This window comes from Diabrotica undecimpunctata, chromosome 2 (assembly GCF_040954645.1).
Source record: "Diabrotica undecimpunctata isolate CICGRU chromosome 2, icDiaUnde3, whole genome shotgun sequence".
NCBI classification, from domain to species: Eukaryota; Metazoa; Arthropoda; class Insecta; order Coleoptera; family Chrysomelidae; genus Diabrotica; species Diabrotica undecimpunctata.
Window position 1 is genome coordinate 2,445,149 of NC_092804.1, and position 21,669 is coordinate 2,466,817.

Below are 21,669 nucleotides of genomic sequence, written 5' to 3' on the forward strand. Positions count from 1 at the left end.
TTTGTTAAGTAAGAAACTAGCCTCAACCTGCTATACAATAAGATCTGTTTTGAAGGAAATCAATTTAGTATCTTCCAAAATAACATACTTTTCTTTGTTCGAGTCTCATCTTCGATATGGTCTTCCTTATTGGGGTTCTAGTACAGCTGCCCAACCTGGTGTTATTTTTAAATTACAAAAAAGAGCAATACGGTATCTTTTTGGCCTCAGTAGAATAACACATTGCAGAAGCTACTTCAAAAATCACGGGATTTTAACTCTTCCCTCTCTATATATTCTAGAAACTGTTTCCTTAATTCGTAAACACCTACATGTTTTTCCAGCAAGACCTAATCATGACTACTCCACTAAAAATTCAACTTTTGATGTGTATTTTCCGATCCCGTCCACTGAGTTAGTAAATAAATCTACATTATATTCGGCAAAAAAATTATACAACCATCTCCCTTTGCAACTTATATCTACAACGTCTTTCCTTAAGTGTCGTAAATTGACAAAAGCGTATCTATCTGAAAGACCATATTATTCAGTGGAAGAGTTTCTTAACGAATAACTAAGAAATTACAGTACGTTTAGGTACAAGCAACAAAGTATTTTTATATATATTTGGGTATCACATATTTTATTATGCAATTTGCAATTTAGTGAAATTTTGCAATGGATTGTATATTTTATCTTTTATTTTGTGATATTGACGATTTATGTAATTTAAATAAATTTTAATTGTTATTGTTATTTTTTTTTTACTTTTTGTAAGCTTTGTCCATAAAATTGTACAATTTTCAATGACAATAAAGCATATTTCTATTCTATTCTAATTACCCACCCCAACTAATATATTAACAGCTTCCATAACCATCTTGACTTTTTGTGGCGGTGTTTGGTAAGATTTCATCTCACTGATGTCCTTCTTGCTTAAAGCATCCAAAGCCCTTATTGCTTCTTCTAGGGCAGGCATTGCCTCGTCCAAATCGGCCTGAGCTAGTTCAGCTAGTCGTTTACATTGGATTTCTTCTTCTCCGATTTTGATGCTTGTTTTCGTAACTTCTTTCTAAAATAAAATAGAAATATTGTGTGTAATGGAAAAGAGGATGTGTACAAGTAGATTTTATGTTAGTGTATAATTAAATTTAACAAGCGAAAACTCGATAAAAGTCAGTGAATTTAAACAGAAATCCAAAATGTCATATAAGATGTTAAAACGTTATACAAATCAGGAAACCTCCAATATTGAATTGATCCTTAAATTCCAGAGTTTGTACTACTGAATTAACTTGAGCATCAGATGGTGTAAAGGGTCGTATTTTAGAGTCTTATTCCTATTCCTTAAATTTTTTACACTATTTTAAAGCTGCTGTAACACATATTTTGAACAATGCTGGTGATATACGACATACTCGTCTACCTTTCAAACATTTTTCAAAAATTACTTTCTTGATTTTGAAAATTATGTAAATAAGGTCTCTGGAATATCTCGTAATGAACAATAATCTAAACGATTCTTTAGATATGCTTAATAGTGTCATCTTGCAGAGTGCAAAGCTCTTTATCAGCAAAACAAAGTTCAACAAAAACTGTGCCTGTGTTTTGATGGAATTCGAAGTGTAACGAAACCGTATCTACAAACAGAACAGTTTTTAATAAACCTAAAAACAGTTTCGTCCAATATAGTTACAATATCATTAACAGTTAAACTCCTACAAGGGAAGTGTAGAAGATAATACATACAATTTCCGGCATATGAAGTCACTCTCAAAATCTAGTCTCAAAATAGGTAATCAAATTGTCACATCTCCACTTTAAATTGTTAACGAATTAGCTAAAAACTACAAAGAAATGAATTCCAATAAAAATTTCGACCCTGTATTTCTGGAAAACAACTTAAAGGCCGAAAGGTCTGACCTCTTTCTTGTAAACTGCAAAATTAAATAAAATGCTCCTCTTACATTACAAGAACTAAACAACTCACCTAACGATATAAAAGAAATGTTGACAATATTCAAACTGTTTGCTTAAAACGCCTACCCACGTCGGCTTAAAATTACATGCTTCAATTATTTCATTTCATTTGACAACGACACGATTACCCAACTGTTTGGTCAAAATCTATCATTCTCCCATTTCTCAAAAGCCAAAAATCTTGTCTGGACTCTTATTTTGTTTTTAAATCTACTGAAAGTCATCAGTTATCACGAAATTTTACTTACTTTACTGACTACAACTGTTACAATGAGCAGTGGAAATATAAACAATGCAACAGCAATGGGAATGCACTAGTAAAATGGGCTGAGGACGAACATCTATCACTTAAGTTTGATGCTAAAGACCGATCTACATTTATGGCAGCAGCATGGAAGAAGGAGTACAATCCTGATCTATGTTTTGTCTCTACCAATAAAAACGGGCAACCTCTAGCAGTCTCTCGAAAAGTAATGGACGACCTTCCACACAGCCAACACCGCCCAGTGATCATAGAGGCAGAAAGCCAGATTACTATAATCACATCTATACCTCGCCCACGGTGGAATCAAAAGAAAGCTATTTGGGGTAGCTTTTCTGCGGAACTGGACAAGACTCTAGAGCTGGTTACCCCCTACCACAAAAAATTACAAAAGATTTATTGGAGCCGTAATAAGCACGGCTAACAATCATATACCAAGAGACTACCGAAAAGAATACCTTCCTGGTTGGTCCCATAACAGCGAAGAGCTGTACCAAAATTTTCTTGAAAGCGGCGATCAAGAATTAGCCGATGAACATCATAGCCTAGATGCAGCGAGACAACGAAAATGGACGGAAACTGTAGAAAGTCTTACTTTTCAAACATCAAGTAGGCAAGCATGGACACTACTAAGAAAATTAGGAAGTGGAACTCCCATAACAAGGAACAAAACAACAATTTACCCAAACACTATTGCCTCACATCTGGTATCGACATCTAGGGCCCCGAAAGATGAATCACACACAATCAAGGTAAAACGAGAGCTCAAAACTTTAAAATTCCAATCTGCAGAAACCGAATACTCCCGCCCTTTCACTTGTGAAGAAGTCATTATGGCTCTCAAGGATCTAAAGCCAGGTAAAGCCCCAGGTTTTGACAATATTCATCCCGAATTCTTAATTAACAGCGGCAAATATGCGAGAGAATGGATGACCCACTTTTTCACAGATTATTAATAAATAAATAAATAAATATATAATAGCTTTATTACCCACCAGTTTCCCATTTCTAGGGTAAAAATTTAAGATTCATTTTTAATTAGTATACAATCATTAGTTGGTGATACAAAAATATCAAGTAAAAAAATAAGTGCAAAAAATAAGCAGGTGAAAAACAAAATAAAGAGTGAGAACAATATAATTAAACAAATCACTACGTATATAAGAAATAAAAAATAAAAAATACACAAAAAAAATTAAAAAAAAAAATTAACAATCTAATGTACTCCATAAACCAGTGCGGTATCAACTAGATGATTAATTGAGCATGAGAAAATATCACAATGGTTGCATATTTTGTTATAATTATTGCACATAATATAAATGGGTGACTTCAGTAACATATTTGTTCTCGCACGTGGACAAGTAAACACGATAGTCGACCTGGAAGTAATTCTTGGCACATTAAATCTAATTTGACCTAATATATCACTGCAGTCAATACAGTTGTGTAACAACTTATATAAAAATGAAACCGAAAATATAATTCTTCTTAACTCTAAACTTACAATATTAAACCTGTTACATAACAAATCGAAATCATAACCGTGGACAGGATATACTCCATCAACCTTAAAAGCTAAATATTTTAAAAGTTTCCATTGTACCTTTTCAATCTGTTGCATATAACATTTATAAATGGGATACCAAATTAAGCTACAATATTCTAGTTTTGTTCGCACCAGCGATAGATACAGCAGTTTAATCGGTCTTATATCGCTAAAATTTCTACAGTTTCTGATGGTAAAACCGTACATTTTCATAGCATCGGATACTTTCTGCTCAATATGGTTGTTGAAGGTTAATTTTGAATCAAATATAACTCCTAAATCTTTAATGCTATTACATTTTTCAAGATCTGACCCATGAATTACATAATTAAAATCAACCCTATTTTCCCTTCTAGTGTAACTTACTACTTTACACTTATTGACATTAAGAAAAAGTTTGTTTTTTACACACCAAGTATCTATATAATTTAGATCGTTCTGTAAATCTATACAGTTAGCAATTGTTTTAATTTCACAGTATATTTTAAGATCATCCGCAAAACACAATTTTCTGTTATTGATATCTAAAAATAAATCATTGATATATAATAGGAACAACAATGGACCTAAATTTGATCCCTGTGGAACACCGGATGTAGTACAGATTAATTCTGATATGAAACCATTATAGGATACAAATTGGTTCCTACCTATTAAATAGCTTTCCAGTAACTTTAAAATGTTTCCAGCAAATCCCAAATTTGATAATTTAAAGAGAAGGTATTTGTGATCAACCTTATCAAACGCTTTAGAAAAATCAGTATATATCACACCTACTTGACCTTGTACATCCAAAACATCTGAAATATATTGAGTTATTACAGCTAAGTTTGATACAGTAGAACGTTTATTATGAATTATGAAGGCCGGTACCATACCACAAGAACTCAAACGCTCGAAGACCATCGCCATATTAATACCAGGGAAACCAAATAATAACAACCCTAAGAACTACAGACTAATAGCCCTACTATCGGCGACGTTCAAGCTACTAGAACGACTTATCTAATAACAGAATTAGTCCAAAGCTACTTGAATCAATACCGGTTGATCAGGCAGGTTTCCGACCGAAAAGAAGAAGCGCAGACAAGTTCTTTCACTTACCACATTTATTGAGGCAGAGTTCCAGAGAAAACTTAAAACTGCAGCAGTCATAGATCTAACAGCGGCCTACGATAAAGTTTGGAGAAAAGGCATGATATACAAACTCCTCCGTATATTCTCCTGTAAATCTACCGCTCTAATAATCAACAGCATGCTAGCGGACCGAACGATTCAAGTAGTCATGGGAACCGACATCAGCACCCAAAGAAAACTGAAGAATGGACTGCCTCAGGGATCTGTCCTAGCTCCTCTTCTCTTTCGCCTGTAAATCGCTGATATACCAGAAACCAGATCAAGAAAGATTGGTTACGCCGATGACTGGGTTCTTGCAACAAGGTATAAGTACAGTGGGAAAGTATTTCCGTAAATGGAGGCTCTAACCAAACGCTACCAAAACAGAGGTTTCCAGTTTTCACCTAAATAACAAGCTTACAGGAAGAACACTCAATATCCAATTCGAAAAAACCACACTCGCCTACAATAAAACACCAAAATACCTTGGGGTGACTATTGACAGAACCCTATCTTTCAAGGAACATCTGTCAAAAACAGCGGAAAAACTTAAATCCAGAAATAACATCAATCAGTAGCTGTGCGGCACAATATAGGGAGCATCGGTTTCCACCTTGCGATCATCTGCCCTGAGCCTTGTCTTCTCAACCGCGGAACACTGCTTCAGCCTGGCTTAACAGCCCACATATACACAAAGTAGATGCCAAATTGAACAATACAATGAGAATGATTGCCGGTGTTATCAAATCCACGCAATGGCTCCCGGTACTGAGCCACATTCCACCACCCAAATTACGGCGCATACATTCCCTCACTAGTAAGTACAGAAAGATACTTACTGAGATCCTGCCAATCCATCAAGATATAGATGCTGCCAACGGTAACCGTCTTCTCCCCAGACGACCACCAATAAAAAACAGCACAGATTGCTGTGGAAAATGAGTTCAACTTAACGACAACTTGGACTCGAGAATGGATGGAACAAGATAGCAGCTTACCCTGCATCATACAAAAACCACCAGGTTTTGATTTACCACGCAACGCATGGACTATGCTGAACCGAATCAGAACCCAACACGGCAGATGCGGTTACATGATACACAAATGGGGTAAACGGTCATCCCCACTCTGTGACTACGGACAACCACAAACCACCTGTCACATTACAGAACAGTGTCCCACAAGATCCTATCAACGCAGGTTAGAGGATTTTCTAATGGCGACTCCAGATTCGATAGACTATATAAATAAGTTAGATATTCGTTTGTAAACATATAATGTATTATGTTTTATACAAAATATATTAAATTTAAATGTAAAGTGTCAAATGCCATACGATAAATAAATTTACTTACTTGTTGATCATCAGCTTCTTTTCTTTGGGTGACAATGATGACCAGGTATTCGTCGCACTGTTGTTGGAATTCCGCTACCTGAACTTGGGCTTCCGCTAATTCTATAGACATGGATGATACCTTGTTTTTGCAGTCGTCAATTTTAAATAAACCATTTCTCAATTTGTTGGCTTGTGAAGCTATATTTTCTCTTTTGATAGCTAACATTCTAAAATGAAAATAAGCACACACTTTCATTAATCTTTTCAAGCTTTAACTTTAATATTATTCGTGAGTTTTATGTAAAAAGTGTATATTACTTAAAGAAGTACAAAACAATTTATAGTGTTTTAAATAGTGTTTCAAATAGTGTTCTAAAAGTGTTTTATTGAGCCAACTACATAAATGCATAGTGGTACAGAACAGACGAGAAAAGAACCCAATAGTAAATTCGATGGTATTCGTAATTCGATGGATGATATCAATATACAAATTGATATATATATATATATATATATATATATATATATATATATATATATATATATATATATATATATATATATATATATATATATAGAAAAGAAATTTAATCTTTGCAGATTAGTTAAATAGTAAACTCTTAAATATTGGGGAAATCTGCAAGAAATACTCTAATGTGTATCAATTGTTTCGCCGAACGTTTTCGCCAAAGAGAATTAATTTGGCTTCTTCAGGGCTGAAAGAGAATAAATTATAATTAGCTACCATATATTATCTATTAAAACATTATTGATCTTACCGTAACTTAGAATTGTAGAGTTAGAATATCTTACCAAAGTTTTTTAATATTCTAACTCTACAATTCTAAGTTACGGTAAGATCAATAATGTTTTAATAGATAATATATGGTAGCTAATTGTAATTTATTCTCTTTCAGCCCTGAAGAAGCCAAATTAATTCTCTTTGGCGAAAACGTTCGGCGAAACAATTGATACACATTAGAGTATTTCTTGCAGATTTCCCCAATATTTAAGAGTTTACTATATATATATATATATATATATATATATATATATATATATATATATATATATATATATATATTGTTATAAATTGATATGAATTGCTTTAAATTTATATAAATTGATATAATGCCTCATGTCTTCGGTTAAACCTTCAAAAGAGTGACAGATGAAAATTCAGTTTACTTACTTTTTGTAACCAGCTACCAACTCCAGATAATTTGTAGGTGTTACATAGTTGTGCCTTTTAATTTCTCGCATCATTTTTTTAGAAAACGCTGCTACAGAACCGTGAATTGTGGCAAAAACTGTTGAAACTGCCTGGCGCATTTTATCTTGAGTTGTCAAGATCAAAGAATCTCGTCTCTTGGTCTGCGAAACAAGTAATACTTTTATACTATATTTGAAAATTATTTATAGCACAGTTTGGTCAAATGTTGCAGCAATTTTAATAAATCAATAATGTGGGTATTTGCATAATCTGTTCAATTGTAAACTATTATCATTAAGAAGCTCACAAAGCATCAGTTACGATAAATTTAAGGATGAGCAAGAACAGACATTAAATAAAAATAATTAATAACTTTGCAGCTAAAAATTAAAATATTAATAAAATAATTAATAATAAAGGCACTCGCCGCTTCTCAAGAGCCTCTAGGCGCTGTAGCGCTGTTATATACACTCACCGCTTCTTCTCCAGTTATCGTTTGAACAAAATTGACGTCGGCGATGTATTTATTCGCCACCTCTAGAAGAGCCTCTTGTGGCCACTCCTGAAACCAGTCGATGGTGGTACAGTTGATTAGAGCGGGATATTGTCTGAGGCGGTTCCTGAAAGCATCTCCGATGGGACTCATACAAAGGACAATGTGCATATTCGCCCTAACTCTGCTTACCAGAAACTCGTAGATCGCTTCATTCGTGAGTAAAATGTTGTATTTGTTGATGGCACCTTCCAGCTGCCTTTTTACCTAAAAATTTACAACAATTACAATGTCATATATATATATATATATATATATATATATATATATATATATATATATATATATATATATATATATATATATATATATATATATATATATATCATAATTATCATCATCATTCTCAGCATATTCTGCGCCAATTATGGTGCAGCCTCTCTTACATATTCATTCTTCATTTCTGCCCACGATTGTCTAAAATTCGCTTTTCTGTGCCATGTTGTGCCAGCTTGTTTTCTTATGCCATAGTCCTATCTTAAATTTGGACGTCTTCTTGGATAACACAGTGTGATTCTAGTGGACCACCTACTGTCAGTTCTTCTCGCTAAATATCACGCCCACTGCCATTCTAAAGATTTAATTCTATGGATTACATTAGTAACCTTGGTTTTCTGTCTGAACCATTCTATTCTTTTTCGATCTCTTTCTGTTATACCTAGCATGCATCGCTCCATTGACCTTTGAGTAACTTTGAGTTTCAATATTATCTCTTTCTTTAGTGCCCAAGTTTCGCAGCCATATTTCATGATTGGTAGTATACACTGATCGAATGCTTTTTTCTTCAAGTGGAGTGACATCTTCGATTTGAATATAACTGCATTTCTACCAAAAGATGTCCAAACTAGTTTCATTCTTTTGTTGATTTCTGGAAGGAGCCAGATTTATGTATTAATTGTCCCAGGTATACATACTCGTCTACTGTCTCAAGTGAAGTGTTGTCGGACGCCTCTGGTAGTGGGAAATTCTGGAGTGTTTCTTTCTCATACAAAAGAAATGCCGTTACCACCTCCAAGACCACTACCCCCTGAGGCTTGTCTGAAAGCTACAGTTGGCAGCCCCGGCACCAGACTCAGGTGCGGAAGGTCAATAACCTACCCATCTTAAATTTCATTTTATTACTGAAACTTTGGTAGAAACAAACCGGATTTGGTTGCTGGAATGTTAAAACTCTGTATGAGATTTCTAAACTAGCTCAAGCAGTAAAATAATTAAATAGGTATAAATTAAGCTTTGTTGGTCTATCAGAAATAAGATGGTTGGGCAATGGTGAACACAGAGAAAATCAAATAGACCACATCGCCATATCAAAAAGATGGAGATTGTCTCTTCTTGATGTACGTAATAAAAGAGGAGCAGACATCGTAAACCATCATCTCGTAATCGGTAATATTAAAATTAAGATGGCAAAAAACAAAATCACGCGAAACACCAACAGACCAACATAAAATCTAGACAAATTAAAAACGGCTCCAGAACGACATATGTTTAGGAAGGAACTCACACTCAAACCAAGAGAACGTGAAGTAAATAGCTTTGAAGATTTGGCAGATGTTTTGACAGTTAAAAAGAGAAACATAGAAAAGAATGAATATATATATATATATATATTCTTGGATGTAACTTGGAATCTTATCGAGGAAAGAAAACAGCAAAAGAAAGATATTTGCAAACAAGAACTGTGGAAGAAAGAGCGAACCGACAACAAGAATATGAAACAAAAAATAAAGCAGTTAAAAGAAATGCAAGAAGAGACAAAAGAAATTGGGCTGAAGAACTGACAAAACAAGCTGAAACAGCTGCACAACACAATAGAACTAATAGAACTAGAGAGCTATACCAAATTACTAGACGACTAACAAAAAAATGGACCCAACTGTTCAAACATTGTAAAATCCAAAACAGGCGAATTACTTATTACAACAAATGACTAAGTAGAGAGATGGAAAGAGCATTTTCAAAAGATGCTAGGCACGCCCAGGGAAAACGCAGATGAAATTGTCGAAAACCCGCAAAATGTAGACTTGCGTATATCTTGGGAGGCCCTTTCCAACACGGAGATAATAACAGCTATCAAATTTCTGAGAAATAACAAGTTTCCGGAAATCGATAACATTGCTGCCGAAATACTTAAAACTGATCCACATCTCACTGCTGAACTTTTGCTCCCCATAATTCGAGAGGTGTGGGAAACAAACCGCATTCCAGCTGGCTGGAAAAGGGGTAAAATTATTAAGCTTCCAAATAAAGGGCAACCTCATACTGTGAAAAAATTGGAGAGCAATAACCTTACTTACCGCAATAAATAAAATCTTCACGACCATCATACTTAAAAGATTAACAAACAAGATTGCATTTCGCGCTGGTCAAGCAGGCTTTAGACCAGAATCCTCCTGCACAGACCACATTAATACTGTGAGGGTAATATTGGAACAATCGGTTGAATGGAACACACACTATAAATGGTTTTTGTTGACTTCGAGCGTGCCTTTCACAGCTTATCTCATGCTGCTTTATAGAAAATTTTAGAGCTAAGAAATATCCCGCATAAAATAATTTCCATTATAAAGTCACTGTACACTGAGGCGAAATGCAGCGTGACACACAATGGAATCAACAGCGACGAATTTGACATACTTACTGGGGTCAGACAGGGATGCGTGCTTTCTCCGTTTCTTTTTAACATAGCAGATGTTCTCTCCAAACTAGACTCCGACACAAGAGGGATACAATGGATTGACAATGTGACTAATCAATTTGAAACACTTTCCACTGAAGCCAATAAAGTAGGTTTGAAAATCAATTAGTGAAACCAAATCCATGAGAGTAAATACAAGAAACAATACGATATTTACTATCAACAACATGCAGATTGAAAATGTGAAAACTTTACGTATCTTGGAAGTGTCATAACAGAAAGCAGAGGTACAGAAGACGATATTCGTATGAGGATACGAAAATCTCAACAAGCATTCAGCATGCTCAACCCTATTTGAAGATCTGGCGAGTATACTACAAGGACAAATATCTGCACATTCCAGTCAAATGTTATGTCTGCTCTACTCTACGGATGTGAAACCTGGAAAGTGACAAAAACCCTTACATATAAACTGCAGGTCTTTATTAATAAATATCCACGACGAATTGTTCGTATTTTCTGGCCTAACATCAAAAACGAAGATCTATTACACCTGACCGAACAAAAAAGGATAGAACATCAAATAAAGTCCAGAAAGTGGGGTTGGATTGGTCACACACTCAGAAAAAATAATTCCAGTATTACAAAGATTGCTCTAGAGCGGAATCTCCAAGGAAGAAGAAAAAGAGGTCGCCCAATACAAACTTGGAGATTGGAGAAGATCCATCATGGACGAGATAAGAGGTCAAAGAAAGTCTTGGAATGAGGTGGAGTCCACTTAGAAGTTCAAGAACCTTATGTATGTCACAAATCGAGCGATACTATATTTAGGAAAGTGAATTTAGATTCCACATTGTCCAAGAAATAAAATAAAACCTTTCCAATGTTTTAAAAAACACTCTGCATTATTATCATAAATACTTACGTCTTCAAATTCGTCTGGTTTGTACAAATTGGCAACTTCGCCGCTACTAAGCATATTATTAATAATTTCCAAGAAGCTTTCGACCGTAATTTGAGTATCGTTAAATATAAACGCCTGAGGTTTCAAGTTCACACCTGTTAAGGCGTAGAGATTCTTCAAGTCTTCTTTTAAATCGAAAACTTTGTAATTTTTCGTTATGTTAATTTGAAAAGTACCGAACTCGCAGATATACGCGGCGATTCTTGTTAGGGACGTTCGACCACTACCACCTGTAAAAATTTATAAAGAAATTTGTTAATTAATCAAAGATGCATTTCGTAGTGTCTCTAGAATCCTTTTATAAAAGTTTTGTGTGGGAATTTTAGCCGTTTCCACAACAGGACATTCATTAATGACATTTCCATGTGTAAAGTTTATAATAAAGTATATTTTACGAATTCGCAGTTATTTTGGATTATACTTAAACAATTTTTAATTGAAGGTGATTACTTAGCAACATCGCACTTAACGAAGCCCTTAACGATAACTTTTCAACGAAATCATATTACACTCATCAATTTTGCAGATGCGTACCAAAAAATTTTTTAATTATTTATTTAAATAAATAAGTAATTACGTAAAAATTAAATCTAAGACCGATATAATTATTAAATTATCATGTGTCTTTTAAGAGGTATCTTATAGTTGTCTAACAAAATAAAGTAAAATTTGTTGTTTACAAACTTGTTAATTAACATGGAAATGTCTTTAATGTTGAACAAAAAAAAAAGGGAAAAATATGTAAAAAAGTAATGTAAAAAAAGATTATATAAGGATTTTTTTTTTAATTCAATTGCAGTGGCTGTCGACTGTTTAACGAATTCGTGAAATATACTTTACTAAATTTTAGGATTCTAGAACTTTTATTTCGACAAAAAGAAATGGCGTAACAATAGTTAATTGGAGGAAAGAGTAATAGAATAATTATTTGAAGAAAAACAAATAGCATAAGAATATTGGGAGAAGAAGAAGACATGCTGACCTCAAATTCACCAGGGTTCTTCTTTAAATCAAGAGGAATTTATGTATTGTCAAGACTAGAACTTTTGCTTCAAGAAAAAGTAAAGGCATAAGAATGTGAGAAAAATCAGAAGACATATTAACTCAAAATTCAATAAAATTTTTCCTTACATTAAGAAGAACCTATGTACGAAGCTTCAAGGATTTTGATCTATTTTTTGGAAAAAACTATGAGAAGAACAAGAAGATCCTTTGACCTCAAATCCAGTAGAAGTCGATGTATCACTTACCTATCCCTATAAGCAGCATATTGCCCCTCGGTTGAGAAATAACCCGGACTATTCTGCAAATATGCTCAATAGCATCCTTAAACAAAACCAAGTTCATCCGAACAACACCTGGAGACACATTGTAGTCTTCCATTTGTTGATCGAGGAACTGTCTCAAAACTGTAAAATCGGTGAATTCTTCGTACACCTGGTACGGATTCACGAAGTCCGCGTAGACTGGTATTTGTTTTTGGGGGCAGAGGCTGTGTAGCGGCAGTTCAAAATGACGGCCTAACTGTTCGTTCATTTGATTAGTGAACCATTCTTGATCGCTACAAAAAGAATTAAAATAGTTAATAAGTTAAACAAAATATACAACCAGTATATAGAAGTAGATTTCAAAAAAAATATTTGGACTTGAACACCTTTTCACTCAAAAATCTAAGAGACCTTTGTATATAGTCTGCACTATGTTTTGGTTTTAAAGCTTTTAAGAAAAAAATAAAAGTTCATTTACTAAAATGCTACGTACTCTTCGATCTTCTACAGTGTGACCCATTTAGATTGGAAACACCCCTATAAAATTTGAAGTTGTTAACCGATTTTAACCAAATTTTTTTTAATGTCATGTAATAAAAGTTCTATTGTGAGACAAAATATGAAATATTTAATTAAATTTTCAGGGCATTCTATGATACTTTTTCTTCGTCGAAAATGGAGAATTTGTATTAGCGATTTTTTTATTAAAAAAAATTCTACGCCACTGGATTTAGAGTGGCTTCAAATAGCTATGACAAAAATTTCATTAAAATATATTTATTAATAACGAATTTATGATAACTTAAAATTTTAAAAAACACTAAGCTACGAGTCAAACAAGAACACCCTGTATCAACAGATAACCATAAAACTAATTATTTTTCAAATAATTTTAATAATAAACCACTACTAGACAAAAAAATGTTTAAAATAGCATAAAAATTTAATGCAAGTAACGCACTTACATTGTTATTAACTTTACATGCTACAACTTAAATCTCAGTTGCCATGACAACGATATTACTGTTTTGACAGACATGTGGATCGTCCTAATATTAGCTGCGGTACGGTAAACAAAATAAATAGAATATTTAATGAACATGGTGCAGTATCAAAACTAATTTAAAAAAAAGAAATTTAGATCATTTCAGAAATAACCCTAATGCCAGTTTATATTTGAATGTGCCTCGAGAGAGTATTCGGCGATGTCGTAAGGTAAATAATATTAAACCTTTCAAACCAAAATTTTTACACACATTACAAGAAGGCGACGAGGCAAAACGTTTAGAATATTGTTTATGGGCCCAAGGGGAATATTTAAACAATATAAATTTTCTAGAAAACGAGTAGTATCATCACAGAATTGTCGCTATTGGACAGCAGATAATCCCCATTGGTTAATAAACTGTAAAAGCCAGTATTCTCAAAAATCAATGTCTGGTGTGGTATACTGAACAAGCGAGTTATTGGTCCTTTTTTTTTGAAGAAAACTTGAACTCACAGAACTTTTTAGAATTTTTAAACACCGACTTGTGGGATGCTATTCATGAGCTCCCAATTAATGACCGATTAAATTTTTATATCCAGTTATATGTGTTCTGTTCATTATGACAGAACCGTGAAGCATTGACTAAATGAAAATTTTCCGAACCGTTGGATAGGCCGGGGTAGTCCGTAGATCTCACAATTTTAGACTTCTTTTTTTGGGGAGTTATCAAACAAAAAGTTTACCAAACCCGTGCAAGAGACGTAAACGAACTTCGTACAAGAATTCGACAGGCATGTGCAAAAATTACTCCCCAACAACTAAGAAATGTAATTAGAAATATTCATAAACGCTACGACAAATGTATCCAATTAGATGGTGGATTGGTAGAGGCAACTAGGATTTAAACTAAAATTATGTTTCCATGTTTCTGTTAATACAAAGTGTTTTTTTAACGTTAATACAGAGTGTTTTTTTCTTAGTGAGTTTTAAAATTTTAAGTTGTCATAAGTTTGTTATTATTAAATATATCTTAATGAAATTTTTGTCTATTTGAAGCCACTCTAAATCCAGTGGCGTAGAAATTTTTTTAATAAAAAAATCGCTAATACAAATTCTCCATTTTCGACGAAGGAGAAGTATCGTAGAATGCCCTGAAAATTTAACTAAATATTTCATATTTTGTCCCGCAATAGAACTTTTATTACATGACATTAAAAAAAAATTTGGTTAAGAATCGGTTAACAACTTCAAATTTTATAGGGGTGTTTCCAATCTAAATGGGTCACACTGTATATAGAGTGGAATCATAACTTAGGTATGCACAATTTCCTCAGGTGATCGAGATTTTTAGATGCTCCTTAAACTTTTAGAACCATTCTTATTTAACGTATACGTTCCCATACCATTATCATTAATAAATAATAAAAATACAAAAGTATAATTCTTAATACATATATCTAACTGATTAAATTTAATTATTACCTCAATTAAAGTTAAAACTTACTGTTCATCGATCAGTCTGTCATAAAACACTCGGTAGCACTCGTGTATCCACAGCCTGAGCAACGTAGATTTGTCATTTTGATAGTCTTTATGGCTACGCAACATTCCTTGAAAGACTCTGGAAATATCTCTCAAATTAAAGAGATAGTGCATTTTGGCTGGTGTTGGAAGCATCTTCACGATAACGTTCTTGTAGAGGTCGATTGTTGTTTCTGTGATTTCTCTTCCGACCTATTTCAAGAATCAAAATGACAGTACTCTTTATCATATTTTTTATAAAAATTTAGTACGTACCAATTTGACCATCTCATCAAAATCTGTTAAATGTTGCCCAAGCATGGTACCAAAGATCCTTGATAATGTTTCATCTTCAGGAAACGTCATATTGATAACATTAAAGCAACTGAGCAGTCGTTCTGATATTACATTTCTGCCACCACCTGGTGGTCCCATAGCTCCTATCACGTGCATCATCTACAATAAATAACTTTTCAAATTTCTTTTATTGGTAAGTTGGTTATATAAGGAAAAGTTGAAGGAAAAAGAGGGCCGGGAAGACGACGCACGTCCTGGTTGAAAATTTTAAAGCAGTGGTGTGAAAAAACAACTATAGAACTCTTCAGAACTGCCACATATAGAGTAAAATAGGCAGTAATGATCGTCAGTATTCTTAAAAATGAGATACATGAAGAAGAAGAATATCTTCTTCTTCATACTTTATAAATAGGCAAAATGCCTGTTTTACTTCGGTTTTTAGCCTCAATTGACGTTGTCTGACCATCTTTTCCTCGGTCGTCCCAATGATCTTGTTCCATTTGGCGATTTGTCTCTTGCTATTCGTACTATTCTATTTTCTGTCATTCTTTCGATGTGTTGATTCCATTCCACTTTTCTTCTTTTGGTCCACGCGTTTATTTTCTCTATACCACATCTCGATCGTATTTCCTCACTTCTTACTCTGTCTTTTAGAGTTTGGTTGGTTATTTTTCGTAAGACTTTCATTTCTGTTGTTTCCAGTAGTCTTTGTGTTTTCGCCGTATCTGCTCTTGTGCTCTATTATGGTTTTCGTTTCCGTTGTGAGGTATTTGTTTCTCCAGATTGTGTTGTTCAGACATCCTGCTGCTCTGTTTGCCATGTTCACTTGTTTTTGTACTTCTTCTTCCACTTTTCCGTAGCTTGACAGTTTTATTCCCAAGTATTCAGTTTCCATCACTTGTTCTATTATTTTGTTGTTTACGACTAGTTTACATCTTCTCGGTTCCGCTGATATCACTATCGCTTTTTTTTTTAGTTAAGATCTCCATGTTGTATATGAGCGCCATATCTTCGAATTCTTTAATTATTCTTTGTAGGTCATCTTCATTTTCGGCTGTTATTATGGCGTCGTCGGCGTAGCATTTTATCCTTATTTCCTTTTCTCCCATTCTATATCCTCTTCTTTTTTTAACTTTCTTTATGATTTCATCCATTATCATATTAAATATTAATGGGCTCAGCGAATCTCCTTGTCTAATGCCAGTTTCATATTTGATAGGTTGCGATAGTTTTCCTTTACATCTTACCATAGCTATGTTATCTTTATATATATTCTCAATGGTTTTTACTAAAGAAGAAGAATACCAAGCCGAAAATGACGACGATGAGGATACAGAACCCGAAGTTAACAGTATTGATCAAGGAATAATAAAACATACAAAGAAGTAATCAGACTAATTCAAAACAATATCAATCCTAAAATGGCTTAGGATTTTGACTTAATAACTGGAGAAATATTTCAACAATTACCTACGAAAACCATCGTTAAAATCACAAATCTCAAAAATGCAGCATTTTGACTATAAAATACGCAGCAATAACGTAAAATAACTTCACTAATCATGATACCCAAACCGGGAAAACCGATAAATAAAGTAGAATCATAGACGTCAGTATTATTAAAAATTACTAATTCAAGGAAAATCAAAAATGCTTGAATAGAACAAGAAAAAAAAAATAAAATAAAAAGAAATAAGCAAAACAAATAAACAGGGCTTAAAATAAATAAGAGAAAAAGATCAAAACACCAGTCAATTGAGTCAATGTCGTACAATGAATCGAATTTATCAACTTGGAACAGACCAAAAAACAACAACAAAAAATAGGAATCTAAAATTTATATTTACTTCGACATATTTTCTTGTCTGTTTTGCCCTGTCATACCAAAAACTATAGTCGATCCATTGTCGTAGAAGTTCCAAAGGAGGCTGGGAACCGTACGTTTCTTTGGCGGGCATATTCATATCATCCAAAAATGATACCAGTTTTTTACCTCGTGGTGGAGCATAATGCCCTAGAAAAGGATTAGAAAAGTAATAAACTTGAAGCTATTTTTTTGAAAAGCTGTGATTGACTTGTACAAAATTATGACTTGCACGTATATTTTGTAAGTAACACAATAGAACAAGACATTTACACCCTTTTTGAACTTGCAGTTATTTGTATTTATTTAACCCTTATCCGGGCAAGATTGGTCCAATGGGCCCGGGTTGACCGGTTACGTAAGTAAAATGTGTTGCCCCGATAAGGGTTAAATTAAATGGTATGTTCTGTAATCTACAATAATTACTTATTATTTTGTTAGTTATGCAAATAAATACATACCTTTTGTTCGTTTCTCGAGCCGACTCTCTATAGAATCCTGTAAATTGTTTGAAGAAGTTTGAGCTGACATATTGACATTTAGGATCGTGTATTTTTCAGTGTCCAAAGCAGCGAGTGCAGAATGAGCAACCGAAGATTTTCCAGTGCCCACAGGACCTGTCATCAGTACCGGATATCCGTTAATCAAGAGAGATTTCAATAAAAAGTCGTATCGTATGGTGTCGACTGTTGGAACAGTGATTTTGTAGAAAGGACATCTAGAATTAGAAGAGATGATTAAAATATCCATTTATCTCATTATTATTAATTTACAATATACAAAATAGACAGATGATAAATTAGCTGACAAGGGGAATCTACAATTTGTAATCCACGACCTATTGATCCACCAGGGCAAATATTCTTCGCAAATTACTTTTTAGTACCCAAGAACTTGAGTAAATCAATAAAGCAGAGAGACTTTTGATATTTAATTCCAATGCAGAGCTCCTGCCATCCGCTTATAAGTATTAAGTCTGTAATTATACCATATTAGGTCTCCTCAGAGCGACTATTGTGGTAGCTCTGGATTTAAAATAAATCTCTCCCGTCATAATAGAATAATTATAAAAATAATTATATATAGACGTTATAACGCCATTTATTATAGAGGAAATCCGAAAATTTCTTACTTGGCGAAACTAAACTAAATCTCAAACGTCTTTCAGCATTTTTATCGTCATTATAATTGATTTGACAATTCTTTGAAAATCTCGGCCTGCTCGCAGAGAAGTCGCAACTTCCATTGATTCCTAGCAACTTCTGACCCTTAGAATCTATAGGTCTTCTTCCACATTATCAATCAATATTCTATGCGGTCGTACCATAATTCTTATGCCCTCTGGGGTTGAGAATATCAATCTCTTCGTGTACTTATTATCTCATATCCTAGCAATGCTTCGTTTTGGAATAAAGCTCTCATTGTTTTGCGATAAAGTCCATGTTTCAGCCCCATATTACCAAAACCGGTGTTATTAAGTTCTTGCAAATGTTAAGGTTTACTGCACGTTTTAAGTTTGTATTTCTTGGATGTGTCTGAAGAATATGAAGAGTTTTGTCTGCTATTAGTTTGCGTTTTTTTTATTTTGTCACTTGTCGTGTTTGTTGTGTTTACTAGCGATCCAAGATATATGAATCATTTGACTTGCCCAATATTACAGTTGGTAATTTGGATGTTCTGTCGAACATTTTAAGAGTTTTTAGCAAACAACATATATTTGATTTTTCCCTCGTTTACAGCAAGACCTAGTTCACTTGCTTCGTGAACTTTCATAAAACACTGCTCTATGTTTCACATACTTTCGGCCAGTATAACGAAATCATTAGCGAATGTTAGAATTTATGTCGATTTATTGAAGATAGTTCCAGTCAATCTAATATTTATCTGACTGACTGTATTTAAAAAACAAAAAACTTATTTTTTATGGAAAACAATATTCTCTCTATGGTTGTGTGGTGGAACTGTCTTACCCTTGTTCGTATCGCCATCCATACGGCAATTTCTCTGACCAAGCGGTAAAACCAAACGTTGGCTGTTCAACAAAATATTCATATATGGTGTCTTTAATCGGAAAAACGCTTTCACGTTCCCGTATATAAGCGTCCAGTTTTTTTCTACCTTCTTCATCCGTCGTACTGCAAATGGACCATATGACACTAAAAAAATATAGGAGGGTGGTTTTAGGGCTGATAGGAATAATAAACACTTTTGCATATTTTTTGGGCTCCCAAAATTATTATTAACAATTCCGTCATTCTATTACTATTTGACTGTATATGAAATATTAATATAGAAGTTGATAAATTATCTGTAATCACAACAACCTGGCAACAGTGTCGTTAAAACTCAATTATCATTTCTCATGATTTTGGTGTTTACATTTTTCATACTCTACTATAGCTTCGAAACAATACATACCAGAACAAAAACCAACTTTTAGTTGCATCGTAAAACTTTTCTTCGTTCTTCGGGTTAAATCCAAATTGTTTGCTCATAAAAATATTCAGAAGATTGCAGCAGGAAATGACCAAGTTTAGCTCTGCACATTGTACATTCTCTTCGCAGTTAAGTCGTTTAAATTCAAGAATGGGCTTGACGTAAATTGTGAACAGATCTGTCATCTACAAAATTATGATTATTGGTCAATGGAAAAACTATTTTTCGGCTTTCTAGAGTTTCAACAGACTGTCTCTATTCTCAAACAGTATATTAATAATACAATTGAAATCAACAGTAGTAAGCACCTACACACGACTATGACGAAGAATATAGTGAAAAATTCTATAGCATCTACTAAAAAACACAAGCTCAGTATTGTTTTATACCATTTTAATACGAACATTGGTGAAGGATAATAGGAAAATATTATAGAAAATATGGCCTGGAAATATAAAACGAAACAGGAAATATGTTGGCCTCTTTTTCTGTAGAGATGCAACTAGTAATTATAAATACAGTTTTTAAACTATTAAAGCTTTGTCTTTATATATAAAGACCACCAGCAGATGCACTTGAATAGGCAAGGAGCGTACCCACAAAATGATGCATAAAAAAACCGAATAACCCCCAAATAAAAGACTTCTGATCCAAACCAAGTGTCATCGATTCTCTATATTATTTAAAACAAAACAGTATATTCGATCATGCAAATTGATTAAGAAGTTACCGTCTATTAGCACCGAACATTATGGGACCTTTGTCATCCGGGAGCCTTAGTCGTGGACTGATCAACACCCCGCCTTAAAACATCTTCCGATTTTTCTATTGGCCGAGTGATCTAAAAATGCTTTATAGAAATATATAAATATGCGACATTTTCGGCTCTCGGCTGGACTGGCCAAGAAACTGTTGAACATCAGCCTTCCCCTCTCCTTCGGTAGACTTATCCATGCATATGTCTGTCAAAGTCTAATCACGGTGAAAGTGCGAGATCATTTCTCCGACTCTTTTACTCCTACAGCAGGAGTACCACAAGGCTCAGTGTTGGCACCCATATTATACACAAAATACAATAGTGACTTTCCCAACACACAATACACCAAAACAACCACTTTGCTCTACGCAGACGATACTGCTGTGGTAAAAACATCACGAGACGTATTCACAGTACTTGGGTGTACTTAAAATCACCTTAACCTAGTCGACAGGTGGTGTAGGAGATGGAGAGTAACACCTAACTCAAATAAAACACAAATGATTCTCTTTACACACCTCAGTCGCAGCAGACTTATCACATCCATCATAACCGGAAGAAACGACCTTAGCCTTTGGGGGACCGACTACATCTCCGCGACCAGATTGAATACCTCGGTGTGGTGTTTACACACACACTAAAATGGAGGACCGATCTGAACATAGTCTGTAACAAGGCCAGGAGCAGAGTCGGTCTACTCAATGCTCTTTATGGAAAGTTCGGAAGGACACACCCACGTACACTTATACACACATACAGAACATTCATTGAACTGGAAAGAGGAATCCTGTGTAGAGTAAACAACAAACGACGCCATTACCCCTTCGCCCTTATTCATCATCTGTCGAATATCCAGCCCATCAATGAGAGGCTCTCCTCTCTGAGCAGGAGTTACACAATCAAAACCATCCGTGGCCAAAACTTCAGAGACCAAAATATACTGAAACC

The 21,669-nt window shown here is 34.1% G+C and overlaps 1 protein-coding gene across 2 annotated transcripts in view; it reads right to left on the reverse strand.

The window, feature by feature from the left end:
* kl-2 (dynein heavy chain 2, axonemal kl-2) overlaps window positions 1-21,669 on the reverse strand; it is a 105,748-nt gene that overhangs the window by 27,890 nt on the left and 56,189 nt on the right. For both annotated transcript variants that reach the window (XM_072522064.1, XM_072522063.1), the window contains exons 29-40: window positions 19,947-20,149; window positions 19,499-19,684; window positions 17,990-18,246; window positions 17,512-17,678; window positions 15,644-15,823; window positions 15,351-15,580; window positions 12,841-13,151; window positions 11,552-11,820; window positions 7,911-8,195; window positions 7,415-7,596; window positions 6,242-6,449; window positions 827-1,051 (exon numbers count right to left, since the gene is read on the reverse strand). In XM_072522064.1, the coding sequence (XP_072378165.1) occupies window positions 827-1,051; window positions 6,242-6,449; window positions 7,415-7,596; window positions 7,911-8,195; window positions 11,552-11,820; window positions 12,841-13,151; window positions 15,351-15,580; window positions 15,644-15,823; window positions 17,512-17,678; window positions 17,990-18,246; window positions 19,499-19,684; window positions 19,947-20,149 (2,703 nt within the window). The remainder of the gene's footprint in view (window positions 1-826; window positions 1,052-6,241; window positions 6,450-7,414; window positions 7,597-7,910; window positions 8,196-11,551; window positions 11,821-12,840; window positions 13,152-15,350; window positions 15,581-15,643; window positions 15,824-17,511; window positions 17,679-17,989; window positions 18,247-19,498; window positions 19,685-19,946; window positions 20,150-21,669) is intronic.